The following is a 19,916-nucleotide window of genomic DNA, read 5'->3' as shown; positions in this document are numbered from 1 at the left end:
ATCTATCAGCAAGCATATCACATAAGAATGTAAGCATTGCCATTACTTTATTAGAAAATCTTTCTGCCGTTAAAAGCCTCCATTTCCATCTCTCCAGTAGCCATACTCACAAGTGTGGCTGCACATGTGTGTGTATGTGTGTGTGTGTCACAGCTCATCTATCTCCTGCAGAGTCCACCGTCACTTGTTCAGCAGGGTCTAATTTATGCGCTGGCGGTGGCGCATGCTGAAATGGCATCATTTCTCAGCGCTAACCCCTGTGTGCTCCCTCACACTTCCTTTCCCTGCTGACAGCTCCACCCTAGGCATGATTTATCAGGCCCTCAAGCAGCAGACAAAGGTGCCCTGGCACGTGTGCTGTGCCACAGAGGGATTAATAGATAAACACTGTGATTCCAGAGCCAAACACAAGAGAGGGTCAACTTCATAATGTCTCACAGTGCCCAACTGAGGTCAGAACTATATGTTGTGGACAGCAAGAGGAAGTTTATGTTCCTTAGATCAGCGGTCTCCAACCTTTTTTGCGCCACGGACCGGTTTATGCTCGACAATATTTTCACGGACCAGCCTTTAAGGTGTCGCGGATAAATACAACAAAATAAAACTAGTACCGGTACCGAAAAAAAGAAGATTTATTCATAACACACATGAAAAGACCCAGGAAAACAGAGTTAACGATAAAAATGATAACAAAATAACACTGAAAAACGATAAAAACCCTGAAAACCATACATTTCACACCTGAGCCTCAACTCTCGCGGCCCGGTACCAAACGACTCACGGACCGGTACCGGTCCAAGGCCCGGGGGTTGGGGACCGCTGTAATAATCCTCTAGCATGCTGTTAGAGCAATCAGGATGTTTCTGCTGAATGTTCTCCCTCGGGTATCTCAGGAGGTTACAGCAGAACTTCATGTTGATGGTCTGGCCTTGGTGGATACTCATATGAATGATGGAAAACATGTTAAGTATAACCCTGGTAGTGCAGCTGACCTAATACACTACTTTTGGGCTTAAACACTGTTCACACTTCCGGGTTAAACTGGTTTTTTAAACTGCTCAGTTCTCATCATCACCATGATTTTTGGCATGAACCTCTGGTCAGATTCTCAAAGTTAATCTTTTCAGGTTTGAGATCACATTGGAATTGCAGATGTTTTAAAGCAATCCAAAAAGAAAAAGAAAAAAAAACAGCTGAAATGGCCTTGAAGGGAAAATTGGCAAGATTTAAATCTGGGATGCTTTTCAATTTGTATCAGTATTATATGTCTCATAGCTTTTTGATTTCTTATTTTAAAGCTGTCATGCACAAAGACCAGTTGCATGTATTTGTATTAAGTGACAACATTAAGTGCAGTTAAAAGTTACTAGAAATGGAGTAACTTTTAACTGCACCGGTACCGGTCCGAGGCCCGGGGGTTGGGGACCGCTGCCTTAGGTGAAATCGAGTTAAGAAATAGTTATGTAAAAAAGATAAAAAGTGAGCACGTTTTATTTAGCAATGCTTGCCATGTAGCAAAAGATTACAGAATCACTCTTGTGAAGGTAATTTTCTGTTTCTTCAGGTTCGCTGCTGTTATTAACAGAGCAATATGAGATCAAGAAAAACACATGAAACAGCGTTGGCTGCTTGTGAAGGTGGTCTAAACATGTAACAGCCAATTTAACCTTGTTTTTTATGTGCACAAAGTGAGAAATCAAATGAACTGAATCACTGAATTTATAATGCTGTTATGGAGAATGGAATTATGGTAATTTGGCTGAGCATTCAGCTGCATTGTTTAAAGGGCGAGCGGATTAAAAGAGGCAGTGGATGGTTAACATCTCATCGTAATGGGATGGAGCGTGAACCCACCCAAGAACACCAGTTTTTGTGAAGCCCTCCCACAGTGCACCCAATCTCATTATACTAACACAGGATAAAAACTTCAAAATTCACTTTCCTTAAAGGTAAGGCTGTAAGGCTCTTCGACAGGAAAGTAATGAAAACGAGAAATGATCAGTGGTTTGCTTTACTTCAAACACTTTTATGTCTTTTTACTAAGACTGAAATGTGTGAAAGCTAATGTCCTGGACTAGATTTTAGCACCGGATACCATAGAACAAAATGCAGCATATAAAGCAGTTTGTACTTGTGTGGGTACAGTATGGGTGGAATAATTAGAATCTACTGTTACAGCCTTGTTTTCTCTATCAGCATCTCACTGCCCTTGTACTGTCATTAAATTGGTGCACCGACAAAAGTCAGTGTGTGCTAAAGTGATGCCTACCGCACTGCTGCAGGGAATATCTTTGACTTTCAGCCAAGCAAGGTCCAGGGTGCCCTCTCCCTTGTAGCAGGACTGTAGCCTTTCCTTGATTTTCTCATTGATCTTGCGCAGAGAGAAAACACACAATGCAGAATCCTGGGAGGCCTGGCGTGGACGTCTCTTCTGGCCCTTTGAGAATATGGCGAACAAGACATCATCATCTGGTGCCACATCTAGCGAGCGTGCCAGGATAGCACCAGCTTTTGACAGGTAGGCTGCCTCAAGTAATCGGTACTCCACGTTGTCGCTAATGCATCCAATAGGCACCTCCACATAGGAGTTGAATGCAGTGTCTGCCTTGCAGAGGCGGACTATCTTAGAAGTGTAGACCTGTTCTCGACCAGCAGAGGACGATCCAGTGGTCGGCCCACCTCCCATTTCAGGCTGCAGTGTCAGAAAGTAAACAAAGTTCCCACTGGCAAAGCCATAAATATAGTATATGTCAAAGTCTGGAATGACAGTGAAGGTATCTGAAGGGATTTTAATCATAGAGGCCACAAACTCATCGTGGAAGACATATGCAAACATGCCGTCCTCCTCTGAGTTTCTGGCCAACTTACGGCTAGAGATGGTAGGGAAGTATTCTGGCTTGCCATCCACTGCTGTGGCTACAAACAGCATGTCTGGAGAGGCGTTGCCATAAGAAACAATGACACCAAACACAGAACCACTCTCATTAACACCAGAGAGGTAGTGTTCCTTCTTGTGGAAGGGCTCTCCTAGTTTAAATAGGTCATCCAGACGAAGGATTTTACAAATGCCCTGGTAGAGACTGCCACAAGCCAGCAGCCGGTTCTCCCGATAGTCCATCAAAAGCATCTTGTTGACATTGTTAGTGAGTGTCAGTGGCTCACTGCAGGGTTGGACAATTCGTGGTGGATAGCACTTGCGATTGTCTTCATCCGGGCCAGTCTCATGGGATTTTTGGACCTCTAAGTTTGGGGACAGTTTGTATATGCGATTGACAGCTCCCAAATAAACATTGCCATTACGATAGTCCACAGCCAGGTGATTAAATGTCCACTCAGGATTCTCTGCATGAAATGATGCATACTCCTCCTCCTGAAGTAACGCTGTGATCACTTGGGAGCCAGCAGTATGAGTCTGTGGAGCTTGCACCACTGTTTGTGATGTCACAGGAAGCACCAGACTAGATAGGAAGCAGCATAGTAAGAAATAGGTCCGTATCCTAGTGAAGGACGTCATGGCTGCACTGAGGGTGGGACTGGTGAGGAGAGGGACAGAGGCACAATCCAGTACCGTTGGCCTATCAGGATGAAGCCTCTCTTCAGATGGGAGACATCTTGTACCTAAAGAGAAAAGAGACAAAAACCTAATGAAACACGGCAACTGTCACATTGTGTTGATAGTTATTATGTTCTAATTTTATCTGGCACAGATAGGCCAGAACATCTTAATGAGTAAAACAGGTGAAGAGGCCATACATCTGAGACTCCAGAGCAATTTATAAGAAATGGGCTGAACAGAAAAAAAAGAAATGAGGCTGAGGTACTGCACCATTCTAAAAAGCTGGCATGTAGACACCGCTCGGGCGAACAGGATCATTTGGGGGGGGCGCAGAGAAGAGAAGTAAAGCATCGTCTCAGAGGAGGTGATCACAATGGCTCTGCACCATCTCTCTGCATGCAACCCTGCCCCTTTCCACCCCTCCTTGCTTTTCTGCTCCACTCACCATGCACCTAATTGATTCTCCCCTTGGAGTAGCAATTTGCATGCTTTGGCGATTTCTCTCTTTTCTCCCAATAGGGCAGCTCACCTGCTGACACTGCTAGCAGAGAGTAAAGGACCATCTCTCCCTCTTTAAAGCACCTACATACACACACGTGCTTTCACACACAAAAGGCCGAAAAAGGTACAATTAGGGAAAAAATGCAAGCGGTTGCAGAAATAAGCTTCCCTGTGGTCCTCAGGTCATTTGCACACTCAGCATTGCACATGCAGCCATAACAAACACACACACACACACTACATGAAATCAAACGACAATGAAACGGATGCACGATGGAGTAGGTAGAGCTTTTATAGCTGTAGTGTCAAAGCACTCAGCACACATTAAGACACACACCTGCACAGATTATCAAAAAGAAAATACAGCACTTCCTGGAAACATGGGGGTCCCCTATGTAAGTTCTGTACACCCAATGCCAGTGGTAAGCTGGGCATTATGACTAGTGATAAATACAATAACAACGTCATGTAGCTAAAATTACCACGTATTAAACTCCACAATATTGGCTTCATAGCATAGTGGTTTGATCCCATGAGGAGACACAATCTCTGGGGTTGTGTCAGTAAAGACATTCAGTGTCAAAATCTGCTAAATAAAACATGCTGAGCTACCTGCTGAGGCACCCCCTGTGAATAAGGGGACAGCCAAAAGTAGCTTAAATAAACTCCACGTTATTGAATCAAATCTGCCAGGATTGTTTAAAAATATAGGGTTGTATTTTTCTAGCATATACCAAGAGCACTAAAGAGATGAGTATGATAAAGCAACACCTAAAAAAGCAGCACAAGAAACGTCATCTTCTCTTATCATATTCAATTTATAGCAATCTGTGCACTGCTGTGTGAGCGTGTCGTGTGAAGACACGAAAAACTCTTGACGTGTCACTCATAGTGAAGTTGAAGTAAAATGCGAGGGCTTGTCTGTCACACTTCATGCACATCTTTTGACGGAAGAAAGGCAGGTTTGCAGAGCAACAGCACAGTTCTGCTCATTGCAAAGTTTTTAAAATAAAGATAAAAGTTTCAATATCATCTGCACTTGTTCTAACTACTAACAACACATTTTCCACATTGCTATTATAAATTTGCAGACTTTAAAAATCCGAATTCTTTTGGAAGCCTTAACCTTCAAGATCATTATGGACACTTGAATGCATAAACGATAGTGTTACCCAACATTATCTTGCCATGGAACTTATTTTACGTCTATACTCAAGCAATCATAAGTCACGGCGGTGTAAAATGCAACCTCACTGCAATCTCACCAATCTCCCCTCTATCTCCTGGCAGGCAGAGGGAGAAGAGCAGAACCTCTCAGCTCATGATAAGAGGACCAGAGAGGGTGATGAAAATGATAAAAACTGATATAGAGAGGTGGCATGGCTTCAGATGAGTGTGCAAAGAGCAATCATTACCATAGGTATGACAAAGACATAAGATGGGACAGAGAAATAAGCGGCCAAGACAGGAACATGGATAAAAAGCATGCAGTAGATTGGAATTCAGAGACAGACATAACAGACGTAGAGTGACCAACACTGCACAAAACACTATAAACAATGTAAAAATTAAATTAAAAATTTTTTTTAACAAAAACACACACAAGGCAGTTTGAACAAAATAAAAAATAATTGGAGGATTTCTTTATTCATTTATATTTTTCTGCAAGACAACTGTGCTAAAACGGTTCCACTAAAAAGTTCTGACATTTCCAGGTCTTTACAATCTATAATCTATAGTTATATGTTATATATAAATAGACAGAATCGAAGGTGGCAAGTTGATAGGAGACTAAATGGGAAGTGAAAGAGCGTGAAACATAGTGGAAAAATAAGGGGTAGATGCTTTTATATCACCTTCAAATCCATCATGAATAAAAAATACGGCATTCACTCACAAATGACATCCCCCCCCCCCAAAAAAAAAGAAACAGTGAAAAAAGACTCCATAGTTTCCATTTAAAAATAAATTGAGAGCTTTACAAATAACAAACAAAAAATGGGGGGGAATCTTCATCAGCAGTACCCCGATATAACAGTGTATACCTCACAAATCTATTGCTGAAATGCAATTACACTCACTGACGGGTGGGGCAACCTTGTTTAGATGCCGTTTGTGAATGCCTGCTGATGATCAAGGTCCATTAATTAAAGCCTGCTTTAGTTCTGAGTGTGCGCACTCACACACAACATAGTTTATCTTGCTCTAGTTATGTGCCATTATTGTCCGACTTTTCCCTTACTGCCTCAGTATGCATGCTCATTTTAAACCTAGGTACAACAGGTGGTTAAAAGAATGAGAAGTAATTTACTCCATGACACCAATAACTTCTCAACTGTTATGCTTGCATTGCTAATTCAAATGTGTTACATCTACAGATAAGCAAGCAAATAAAGCAGATAGGATGAGAAAAGGTAAAGGAGACTTGAAGTTATGTGACCTAATTGTGTGTCTTGGCTGCTCTGGGCTATCTGCCATGTAGAATTACACTACAAATATGAGTAAAGTAGCACACACACTGTTGCACACAATCATGTGTTTGCAGCTCCGTAGACATCAAAACCTGTTAAAGAATTCATGATCAACACTCTTTCTCCAGAACACACTTCCAGTATCGCTAAAGCTGTGGGCAAAAAACAACACTGCATGTGTGCGCCTGTGTTTGTGTGCATTATCTCCAGCTCTGTAACTCAAAAACAGAGTTTGAGCTCAGCATTTAGAAAAAACAATTGGTATGTTTCCATTGTCTCACTTTGCTTTGCCTTTAAAAGCTGTCAGGAGCCAGTCAGAGAAGAAATCACATGATTACTATAAAACAACAACGTAAAAGGCAAGACATACTGAAACTGTCATTTACATTACATTCATGCATTTTCACAACCTAATTGTGGTATCTTGCTTTCAGGGAAACTGTTGAATGAGAAGAGGAGATGAAAGAGGATTGAGAAATCAGAGAAGCAGTGAGGAGATATGTGTGCATCCTTGTCATGGCTACACATCACAAATATGCAGGCAAACAAAAAAACAAAACAAAAAAAAAGAGTTTTTACCTGCCTTTCATGCACACAGTGTGGCAGTCTGAAATTTTTCTCAAACAACCCACAGACAGGAAGTAGCGTTGCACCAGTGTTTTGACCAAGCATCAGCATCTACCCTGCACATATGCCCTGCTGGTATGAAGTTTTGTTTCACGTCAACTTGCAAAACCCAAATGTTCCAAGATAGTATGATAAGTAAGAAATAGTATGATAACTTAACACACTATCTTTGAACATCTGGGTTTTGCAAGTTGATGTAAAACAAAATTTATCCACCTTTTTTCCACTTATGCCCTTCAGGCCAACTTTGACACCTATAACTAGTTTAGAACCACCAGTTACCTCTCAACATACTTTTGGACTAAAGGAGGAAGCTGGAGCACTGAGAGAGAACCTATGCAAGAGTGGGGAGGCCCCAGCTTGGATCAGAAACCAGGACCTTTCTGCTGTGACGAAACAGTGACCACTACACCATCATGCTGCCCAATTAGTTAACATATAAGTAAAAGTGTCACTTTTACTCATGAAATAGATAACAAAAAATAAATAAATAAAAAATAAAAGTAACAAAAACACATCTTATCATTGGATGACGTAAAGCTAATTTCAGGGACAACAATGTTAAGCGAAACCATCATGGATATGACAGGAGCCACTTTGCTTTGCCGACAACTGTGTAACGGAGAGGCCTGGCTAGAGATGACAATTTACGGAGACAACAAAAAGCAAGCCTCAACAGAATAATCTTCTACTATTTATAGCGTGACAGGGGGCATTTATGTTGAAGAAATGACTTGGAAATGAAGAAACTGTCAAAGCCTTTGGTAAACAGCTTAACTTCTCAAAGAGTAAAAATGCTCAAAAATAATAACTGACAGAAAAACACTAAATCAAATGGGATTAGGAGATTATGAGTGAGTAACATGGGGAGTAATTATAGATAATTCATTATATTCTAGAGAAAACAATGTTTCCAGATTGTTCGGATAATTTTTCACAGGATCAAAGGGGGAGGGGGATGGATGAATGACAATACATACATTTATCAAAGGAACGGGCAGTGATGACAATGATTAAAGACAAGTAGTTTGTTCACTTGCCTAAAATGTAGAGATGATGGGATAATTTCAGAATGGACAGATGATTTTAAGTCACTATTGCTAAAAATGGAAATAATCATCATCCTTTTGTGGCTTTGGCTTAAGTGGTAGCGGTGTTAGCCATTGCTCAGTCCACTTGTGTCCCCTTTTTTCATGTAATATTGGTGTGTATTGTTGATTTATATCAGCTGGCAAGGCTGGGCATAGCAAGGATGGTGTTACAGGCTAAGGCCCCTACAAGCACAGCATCAGGCTATACATCCACTCTTGCCTGTCCACTCAATCTGACTGCACAGACCTATGGGAGGCTGTTAGTGCTAATGGTCAAGGTGGTTTGGATTGGGTGTGAGATGTGATGTACTGTACTGTAGTAGCGCAGTGAAAAAGGGCACTACTACAGAAGTAGTGGTTGCGCACAGCTGCACTTGTAGCATTGTTAATAGCAAAGTGTATGCATTTGTGTATGTATGAGAACTAGTGTGGGACTGGAACTTTGAGAGCACACAGATGAGAAAGACAGGAAGAACAGAAAGAGACAGTGACACAGAGGCAACTAGAAAACTAGCAGACAGAGATGTGTGTCCCAGATCAGTGGATGTACTGACTGGAGTAGAACTCTCCCCATATTAAACATGCCCCCCTCCCCCCTCGAAAACTCAACCCACCCCTCTCCCATGCTGAGCCCTTGTACTGATCAGAGGAATGAGCGTCACTCTGCATTGCAGCCACACACTGGGACTGGAGGAAAACATAGCGTTGCTACACTCACCCAGCAGAACCCACAAATGCACAAACACACACTCGCGCACACCCCCACTCCAATCAACTCACAAACCTCCGGACCACAACACAGCACGACATACGCTCTGACTTTACACTTCTGCATAAAAAAAATCATACCAACACTGCAAATGGAGAGTAGCATTGCTGGCAAATACCCAGCTACACACGTTCAAACTGAAAAACAACTGTGTGCAAGGTCTGTTGATATGTTGATGTATATGCATGCTTTTGCACTTCACATTTTCATTTCTACAATGTTAGAAATAGTATTAAGAAAATGAGTTTACAGCTTGACCATCTTATGACACAGTTTATAACCCTCGTGCTTTATTGCCAGTTCTGACAATTCCTCAATTTGATTAAAGAGTTTGTTTAAGGTATGACAGTCTGAATTTGTGTTTTGAAACTGTTATTTTCCTGTTATTTTTAAGGTGGTCTTGAGCAATAGTTCTCCAGCAATATAGCCTCAAAATTGCATCAAAATATTTCAAGGGGATTTTTGATAATGATATTTCTCATTCACTGCAATCACTGATAAAAATAAATAAATACTTTCATCAGTGATTGCTACGGAGCCCTGCAAGGGACATGGGAGAAAAAAAAATTACGATGAACTTTTGCGAGATCTCGCAAAACTAACTCGGGTCGCAAAACTTTTGCGAGATGAATTCCAACAATGGCGGCAGCTACTTAGTTGTAATATTACGCTTTCTGGGTCACTTTTAAGATATTTTGAGGCGTGAATGTAGTTGTGTAAACGTCAAATATCTGCTTGGTTTACAAGACATCACATATTTGCAAAAGTGCTCCGACGTTTTCGGAGATCTGACACCCACCATCTCGAAGCTAACGGAAGGTCAAGACCTACTACAGCCGGGAGGAACACCGCTCTCCTGGCACATCGTGCCTCAACCTCCGGGTCGGCTTCGAGACCAGCAGGTCTTGGAAAAGTTTTGCGAGATCCCGAGTTTGTTTTGCGAGATCTCACAAAAGTCCATCTTAATTTTTTTTTCTCCCATGGCCCTTGCGGGGCTCCGTAGATTGCAGCTGGCAGGCAGCAGCCTTTATTAGTGCAAATAAGGTGTGAATCTATTGCCACAAGGTGCCAGGAGGAGCAGCAGCGTTATAGTGCAGTTGTAGTAACACAGCAGTATATACAGTAACACATTATAACATAAATGAAAGCACAAAGGCAGCCTAGGTAGTGTTTTCAATGGAAATTAAGGTAAAACTTAGCAATGTGTGTAACTAGTTGAGTAGATATTTTAAAAATGCTGCCCCTGCTAGAAGGTGCCAGAAATAGTAGTCCGTTAAAGGTGTTATTCCTATTTTATTAATGTACATCAACAACTACCAGTTTAGCAATGTTACGATGCCACCTCTTGCTCTCTCAGTGAATGAAGGTTGTAAATGAGGAGAGGAGAAAGTAAACAGATAGCAGTTATGCTAACCAACGCGTTTCTGCAGTAATTTCATGTAAAAAAAAAAAATGTTTTAAAATGACAGCTGCATGTAAATTTTGTCAAAATAAATTGCACTGCATTATAATGAAGCAAACAAGGCAACACGTAACCATGTTCTGCAGAGGGATGTGAATGCTAGCAAGGGAGAAAACAAGGCTAGTGCTGCTAAGGTTAGCAAAAGTTTGGATGCTATTGAAATAACTCCTTTTTGTGCTACTGTTGCTGTCAGATATGCCTGGGCTTATCTTATCGTTGCTGTGTTTGCTAGGAAATATAAAGACATGGCATCTGTATATCATTGATATCATGATATGACATTTGTTGGCACGTTTTATTAAATCCCTACGCCTATTTCTTAGCAAAATGGAAAGGTTCAAGATGTTTGCACTGATGTGTACATGAACACTAATGTGTACAGAACACAGACAGACCTGTATGTATGGCCATGTCTTCAATGGACTTTAGTTCCCCAGCTACAATTACTTGTTTTAGATCCAGGAGGCAAACCTCCTTCTGCACTTTAACATATAATAACATGTTGCTTGTAAAAGAAACACAAGCTAACAATTGCTCCAATTCAAAAACAGTAATTAAAAACTATTACTTTGGGAGGCAGTTACAAACCTGTTCAGAGCCATGAACAAATCAGCGTTGCTAAATTTCATTATTATTGTTATTAAGCACAGCAAGAGAAAATTAAGAATAATTATGTAGCTCTCACTTACACACACACAAACACACACAAAGGAATAGACAAAAATTTAAGCAATGATTAAAGAGGGCTCAAGTCCAACATTTCTATCAAGCTAAGCTAACCCCTGCTGATACAAAAAAAAAAAAAAACAGATGGAATACCCATTTCTCTCAAAGTAGCAGTGGAAAGGGAAAACAAGGAGGACACAGAGGAAAGAGAGAGAAAGCAGGGTGTCCTTGGTGTTTACATCAAGACATGGATTAGCAGCATGGATTACTGTCACCAGATACCCTGTCAAGATCAGGGTTAGGAGGTCTAATCCACCACAGAGCTGTTGATATTACAAAGAAAGCCTTGGGATTGTACTGTCAACTGGGTACATATCACATGAATGGAAGATAACTGACTGAGAGATTCAGACTTTATAACCACAGATGTAGCAATCAGCAGTGTTTACAAGCATCAAGGCGCTGTAAACAATGCATTTTTTAATTATTAAAAGCAATAACTGAGTTTTTAAAACAGCAGAAATGACCCCCCCTACTCATTTTGTTTAAAGTAGATTTCTTATTCTCATTTTCAGCTCCATGTTTTAATTCTTGGACTGAGTGATTCAGAGACTTCTCATTGCCTTGATGCATATCCACAGTTAAACCAATGACTTTCACTCACACACCACATAAAACACTCTTTATATACTGCATGTCGTTGTTAGCAGGTATACATGCGAGAAATGCACTAAAATACCAAATCACTAGTCACTGTGTTACCCGGAATACCAGCACAGAAAACTTGGCAAGTAATTCTGCTAGCATAATAAATTTCAAACTATTTTAACACCTCTAAAAACAGCCTTCAAGAGCTTAGCAACACTGTAAATATGCCCACTCGCTTCACTGAAACTGCAGTCAGAAGCCATTTGGTCCAGTTATCAATACATGGCAAACATCTCTGTGACATAATGTTACCCAGTAGCTTCCGGTTGTCATTCTCAAAAACTGCCGTCATGAATGGAACACACTTGTCTTTTGCCTTTTGCCTTGCACTAAATCCAGCTTTACAATGGGCTATGTTAGCTAAAGAGTCCTCGTTGCGTTTGCATGAATAAAGAAATGTTTAGGCTTTTGGCTTTTACCAAAAAAAAAAAAAAAAGGTGGTATTGGTGATTTTTTTTTTTTTTTTTTTTGGGGGGGGGTCTTTTAAATTCTTCTATAGAACACAACCAACTTACTTTTACTTCACTATTAAATAGATAGGGGTACCATAATGTGAGCACAGCTTCATATGGTCATATAAAGAAACCTCCTCCTTAAAGTGAAGCAGACAGATTATATATTACTAATAGGGAAGACTGGGGGTAACTGTAACATTTTCCCTTTATAACTCAGAGTACTTGAAATACACTAGTCATCTTTTGATGAAAGGAACATATGTATGTGCGAATAGTACAAATAGAAGTAAGTAAAGTAAATAAGGGCAATTATAACACTGAATAAATATATCTTATTAATCATTTACATCTCAAACAAAAAAAACTGCAACGTAATCACATTACTGTAGAAGTATCTAATAATGTAACTTAAAAATGTTTAGGCTGTATTCTCTCATTTAGCTGTCAGGTGTTGTAGCTCAAATATTTGACGATAAAATCTAGAGAGAGAATCCTAATGAGCATGTGCAGGATAAGCATTTTTACTGTAGGTCGTTTCTGCTGCATTACAGTTGCCCCATTACAACTGGCCCAGTCTCCCCCACAGAAGTAACATGTATATGTTTTGCTATACTGATCCATTTTAAGTGTGAGGTACTCGAGTTGTGTCACAAACTTTCTGCTTTCTCAGACTGAGTGTCTCTACTTTCTTTTCATGCTCCTAGAGTGAGTAAGAGCATTTCAAAGAAGGGGTCTAGGCAAAGATCCAACTGAAGAACCCCTCTGGATTTTAGAGAAATAGCTGACATCTGCCCATCCCCACTCCTTGCTCAATCTCTTTCATTTTTTGCCACTCGTTCTCTTTTCCTCTTTCACATCTGAGACTTACAAATCCTCCTTAGTGGGATGGCGTTCAATCGTGCTCATTTTTCTAAACACACGCTCTGAGTCGGCCCCTCAAGAATGTTTTCTGTGCAGAAAATAATCTGTGCATTGTGTCTTCAGTTACAATATCATTCATGGCTTTAGTATAACACTCAAAACAGTCCTTGGATCCAAAATAAGGTCACTCAGAAAACATACTCACATACACACTGATAAACTCTGCACTCACACACATTCTTGGCTCGGGCTGGGCCATTGTGCAGTGGGTGCTGATGCGTGCTGTGATTGGGAGAGTGTGTTATCGGTCCAGATCAAGAGGCTCTAATGTCATTAGGACTGTTGAAGAGCCCACTGGCCTGTCATCAGCACATTGCTCGTTAGACTGTGTATGACTTCCTGAATAGGAGGGGCTTTTGGGTTTCACATAGAGCAGCGACCACAAAAGGGTGAACTTAATGAATCTCTAATCAATTATAGTCCCCACAATGATTAAGAACCCATTAAGGATTGTAATCAGACGATCCCTGTTAAGAAACCCATGATGAAAGAGCGTCATCGCTATTTGTTAATTAACTGCAAAACACAGAATAACAAAACAGCAGTTGAAATAGATTTAAATGATAAATAAAAGGTTGAGTTGAAGATGACTGTGGCAAACTTTCAAGTATGATTATGCGAAGAGTAAAACAGGGCTTTAATGTTTCCCTTTAATCTATATTTAAAAGGAAGCATGCATGCAGGAGTTGATGATTTTGCATTAAGATATAGGCATGTTGTGACACATCAACTTACTCTGAATCAAAAGGAGATATTTTGCTGTAATTACAATTAATGCAGCCAGGAATCCTCCTTCTTAAAGGGTGTTGCTAGGCACTGTCTGACAGCCGCTTTCATAGAATAAATTCAAAGGCTCTAGCCTTTTTTTCCACCATTTCTCTCTCTTTCCCCCCCAATTCCCTTATTCCCTACTCTAACGCGCAGACAGGAATGCAGGGCCGTGTATCTGCTCTCACTTCCATCAGCTGCCGAATGGCACCACCTTAAGTCCTCCTCTTTCTCCATCCATCCGTTTTTCCTTACCTGTACCTCTTCTCCTCCCAGCTCCTCCCTCAGCTCTTCGGTTATTTCACGAGCCAAATTTCCCCCCCCCTCTCCTGCTCTCTTTATCTGTCTTTTGCCTCCCTCACCCTCTCTCTCCAGCTCATCCCTGGTATCCCTTTCTCCTCTCAACACAGTAATTAATTATGAGTCGTAGTTTGCTCGAAGCTGAAATGACTGTGGATATTTTTGCTGCGGTATGAGAAACACTGAAACAAGACACTTCAATGTAGCGTGCTCTGTGTGTTTTGGTTAAAGCGAGTGAAATGGGTTTGCTGCTACCTTTAAGCCAGGATCTGCTGCTGCTGCTGCTCATCAGTAACTTTGCAAGTGCTCTATCTCAAGCTCTTTCAATTGAAGCTCCTCACCGTCACACCAGCATGACCAAAATTACCGTCCAACCTTAGCTTTTCATAGATAACACATAATGAATGTCGATTGCCGAGGAGAAATAATTGCATTTTAGAAATGTCAGAGATGCTTGATGTGATTAAGAAATAGTTTGTTACTTAGTTCATCAAATAGAAAGCAGGGGCAAGTTATTATAACTGTTTATCTTATGTAATAATGTCAGCCGATGTAATTTTAAGATGTTTGTTGCAAAATATTAATGAAGTTGTCGGCACGGCATTAACAGCTGCACGAACACAGGCACCTCTGAGGTTTTAATAATCGCTAATCAAGTCTCACTGAGTTGTGATAAGACTTCACTTCCAACAGGGTTGGCATCCTTAAAGGTCTTTCACATTAGCACCCCTTCTCTTTATCCCACCTGTGTCACTGAGCAATATCCGAGCGTGCCAGTGCCACTTACGCACTTATAAATCAGGAATTATAACACTTCATTTTGCAGATGGCAGACTATAGACCTCCAGTCATTATAAACAGTATACTCTAGCTACAGACGATGATGTTTAGGGTTATACTTGCATCAAATTTACAGGAATTTATGAGGTTTATGTAAAAAAAAAAAAAGAAAGAAAGAAAGAAAAAATGTTCATTTACAGAATGCATATACACAAAACATGCATGTTACATGTAGTAAGCAAAGCACATCAATCTGACACTTTGGTAGTAGTCAAATGCATATGAAAGCAGCACAGCTTCAGTCTGGTTTCAAACACTGTTTCTTCCTGGCAAGATGTTCCAGTAACAAAGACCACAAGAGTCTGAACAGTACCAGGGTCATGAAAATAGGACACACCAATTAAATAATTAATTATACCTTTACTTTCCTGTTATTACATGCCAAAATGCTTGCTGTGAAAAAGCCTGATCATGCAACATGCAGGCACACTTTGAGTACTCACTCACAATAGATCAGACCTTAAGAAGAGACTGATCTATAGAGAGACTACTGATGCCTTGAGGGAAAGCACATGTAAATTGTCACCATAATATTTAAATACATTAACAAGGATAGAAATCTAACACTGCTGGTAGAACAAAGCCAATCACAGAAGTGTCAAATAGTCACAACAGCACCAGTGCACACAGCTACACACCAGATACTACCCTATAGTACTTTAAGGACAGTAGAGTCAGTCAGACTTAAAATGAAAGTATCTGCTCATATGTAAGTCAAGTTCTGTAATTCACATCAAATAGGGGCCGCTATCACTGACATCCCATATGCTTTATCATGCACTCAGACACCGAGACACTGCTGGCATCCATCAGGACGGTGTTTATTTTCAGGTGCTTACAGCTCTTGTGGCACCAAAGAAGAAAAAAAATGAAGAGACTATTACGCCATGACAAAATAACTTCTTAAGTCGCCTGTTGACTAAATCGGGTTTCCTAGCTGAGTCTCCGTGCAGGATCAGACCTGGCCCAGTTCAGATGTTTACTCATGACAGTTTCTTTCATTCTTTACATTCATACCTCTGTCTCGTTCTCCGTCTAAATCCTGTGTGACCCGCATGCAGCCTCTTCTTTCCTTTTCTTCCTGTCTCTCTGTTCCGGAGCTAAAACAGACTTGACCTCTGAGATTAACTTCTTAGACATGAAAGCTTGATAATTTAGAAGGCTTTGTGGTGATTACACTAAAATGGGAAAAAAAAAATCCAGATTTCTTTTTCTTCTCTGATCTCTCCATCTGTTTCTGCACTATTTCTTCAAAAACTGATCTTTCAGATGTGCATGTGTATAAGGTGCATGTGTGCTCTGTTAAGCTTGGTATAAAGGACAAGGAATGAACTATTGGACAAAACAAAATTATTAATCCATCCTATTGTAACCCACTCCATCTCGCTGTCTCTCTGCCTCACACACATATACACATCGCTGTAGCACCATGCACATCTGTGAGCCTCATCACTTCCGTGGATGATTTGGTTTGCTTAAAGCTCATGGATTACGGCTCTCCCTCGTAATCCATGGAAGAAAAGTCTTAAAGATCTCAGCTTCTGGTTTACTACGCACAGCTGGAACAAGGTCAGTTGACTGGCCTGTATTGAACTTGTTATTCTCTTTGTTTCTCTTGATTTATCTCCCAAAAAATGTATCCAGGCCCTGCTGATCTACTAAGCCAAGAGAAAAATCACTGTTATTATGATTAAACGATTACATAAAGTATCATTCTGAAATTATGCTCAAGTTAACCAATAAACATTATTTTTAATTTATACTTGGTGGTCTTTAATAAATAATTCGAACACCCACAATATGAGAGCGGCACAAGCTACCGCCTTACAAATGATCACCGAGTTGAATCAGCGTATTAAAGCACTAGAATCACAAGCTATGCATTATTGCTAGCTTCAACTAATGTGGCAACAGTCTGTTATTCAGAATACGGTTACTTTTATGTTAGAGAAGAGTCAAGGTGGAGTCAAAGCAGTGTGTGGAATTGCTGCGGTAAACAAACAAAGACATTTGGCTCAAAACTTCTGTGAAGAGATTGTCTTGTTGAGTCTCCTGCAGCTGAGTCGGCGTCACCTTTTCTGCCTCACAAGCTCCCTTTCCTCTCTGTGAACCCTGTCCTCGTATTCCCTCTGCTGCTGGACGAGGACAGCCTCACTTTCATCAAAGTCTCTCCCCATGCCAGCCAAAAGCCTGCGTTGGTCCTTGAATGTCTGCTGATGCCTGGGCTTCTTCAGGAGGACTTTAATCCTGTGCTTGCATATCCTACTAAGACTGCTGCTGCGACTTGATTTAGATCCCATCAGATTAGTGGAAAACGGTGCATGTCGGGAAGACACTTTGACTGCCTCAGTGGAAAACTAAATACTACATTCCATTTTAATGTTTTGGGGTTTTTTTTGTGAATCACAGCAAATAGATGTATCTATTAACAGCTCTAAATTCTGATAGAGACACTGATGTACTGTCATACAAAGGAACTTGTCATTGTCACATATCTCTGATTGTGTCTCACTCTTGACTTCACGGGTGCTTCAGTTAGAAAGAAAAATATAGCCCAGTCCCCACTCTTCTTCTAGAAACAGCACACGTCATACTTTGTCAGCCTGTTCACATGTCTATCCACTGTAAATTACCTAAGTATAGACCTTGTGGAATGGATGGAGAATATTGGGCATGCTAGCGAAGACAGAATGTCTACATCTGCAGAGACTTGCAGCCCAACCGTAATGGTCTGGGAAAACTGAAATATTAGCAGTTTGACAGCATGTGTCAGAAGTGCCCTTCTAGCTGCTGAGATATTCCATTTTTAAACACATTCAGCCAATGGTGCTGTACAACTAGTACTACCACAGACCGAGAGGTAGAAGAAGAAACGGTTGATAAATGAGCAGAAGTATAGAAGTGGATGTGTCACTTCCCTAAAATGTCAAAGAGAAAATGAGAAAATCATTATGATAAGGAATTGTGGTGATTAAATAACGTGATATTTTAGCCGCTCTGCAAACTAAACATGTTCACTCTTAATTCAGATTATTTCAAAACATGTAACTACTGTGGGCGCATGCATCACACGTGCACATCTGTGATTTCATGTCATTCTTTGACTGTTTTATGAAGAAAGCATGCAGTTTTTACACTACTAAGACTGAGAATGGCATGGTTTAATTGGTAGTAATTGCCAGTAATTGTCAGTAATTGCCAGTAATTGCAAGTAATTGTCAATAATGACAGTGCAGGGTCTCCTTTGGGCTTGTTATTAACATGTTGACAATGTTAATATCTAATTAATGAGTCCAATGATGCATCATGGGAGTCATTCATGCAAAAGAGTTTATGCACCCTGTGTAGATAAGCAGTTGTTGTTGAGGGTAATGCAAACACTAACACACAGCTTATATGAGCACCTAGCTAATAAATTTCTCCTGCTATGCTGTAGCTCGTTGAACTATGAGAGCTCAAATAAGGATAATTCAAAGAGTATAAACTAGAAGGACGGTGGAGCTAAAACCCTAGACACTAAGAATGATCTGAAAACTAGATGCAATGCTCATTAAAAGGGTTAATTTGGACATTTTAAAGTAATATTTCAAAGTATTTCATACAGTATGCAAAATAGACATAACTATGGGTGATTTCGAATTTGTTTTTGCACCATTACAAAATAAAATGTCAACCAAAATCTAATGTTTCAACGTGACTGAGGCATATAAACAGTTAAACGTGCAAAGGTGTGTGTGAATATGAAGAATGTGCAACATACACAAAATCCCTCCTGCTGCAGGATCCCTAGGGCATTTTGCAGTATCATCTTCCCACTACAGTAACATGACTTAACATGTCTTAAAACTTGTTTAGCGAAAAATGGTCAAAACTTAGAAAGATAACAGCTTTCTTCTACGTCTTGTGTCATTATTTGTTGGGTTAGATTGTGTAGTGACCCAGGACTCCACACACACAAAGAGAATCATTGCTGCCAAGAAGTTTTAAAAAGGTGGCCCCACATCAATAGTCTTGTTACACAGGACTTGTGTTGTCAACTTTTAACCATCCACTGGGATCAGGTTTCACAAAGCAGGAATACTCACTTTCCAGGACCGGGCTTATTGGCTGCCGAGATAGACGCCAAAGGAAGCACAGCTCTTAAGCACAGAGGCAGAGCTACCCTACAGATGCAGGACTATTTACAAATCCGCCAGCTGACATAAATTAAAATATGTCTGTGCAGAACTGCTGGACCCTAGTATAACTAATTTGTCTGCTGATTTTAGTCTCAGCATATATGTTGTCAATATTCAGTGATATGAAAACTTTTTACAGATAAAATGCAGAAAAAGCAGCCACAGTTTGCCCAGTGGAGCTGCTCCAGCTCATTGGTTAACTACTCTTGGTACAAGAGTGCAAAGTGTGCATCAGAACTGACAGACGGTGGTGTTCAGCCGGGTGGCGTGTACATTGCAATGAATTTACATTAAAAAAGAAAATCTTCAGCTGAGATATGTGTGAGCGCCATCACAACAACTAAGATGTGGGTAAACTGAGTTTAGGCAGGTTTACACTTCATTACATGCCTTTCCACAACCACTCCCTTCCCTCTGCATGGTTCCCCTTAAACTTTCCTTCTCCCTTTAACTCCATCTTTCAAAGCCTACGGCATAAACACATCAGACAAGCTTTCTAGCCAGTCATCGTTCACAGTGGCAAGTGAGAGGATGCAAATTATTATCCAGCGTGTTACCCCTCTCTCTTCCTCCCTCTCATCCTCCCTTGCTTTCGTCTTTCCC

At 40.6% G+C, this 19,916-nt stretch overlaps 1 protein-coding gene across 4 annotated transcripts in view; it reads right to left on the bottom strand.

Moving 5' to 3' along the window:
• The window catches only part of plxna4 (plexin A4), a 244,758-nt gene that overhangs the window by 213,831 nt on the left and 11,011 nt on the right, over nt 1-19,916 (bottom strand). For all 4 annotated transcript variants that reach the window (XM_076875467.1, XM_004548251.3, XM_076875468.1 and 1 more), the window contains exon 2: nt 2,270-3,618. In XM_076875467.1, the coding sequence (XP_076731582.1) occupies nt 2,270-3,514 (1,245 nt within the window). In that variant the 5' untranslated portion in view covers nt 3,515-3,618. The remainder of the gene's footprint in view (nt 1-2,269; nt 3,619-19,916) is intronic.

This window comes from Maylandia zebra, linkage group LG17 (assembly GCF_041146795.1).
Source record: "Maylandia zebra isolate NMK-2024a linkage group LG17, Mzebra_GT3a, whole genome shotgun sequence".
NCBI classification, from domain to species: domain Eukaryota; kingdom Metazoa; phylum Chordata; class Actinopteri; order Cichliformes; family Cichlidae; genus Maylandia; species Maylandia zebra.
This window is presented reverse-complemented; position numbering and strand designations above follow the sequence as displayed.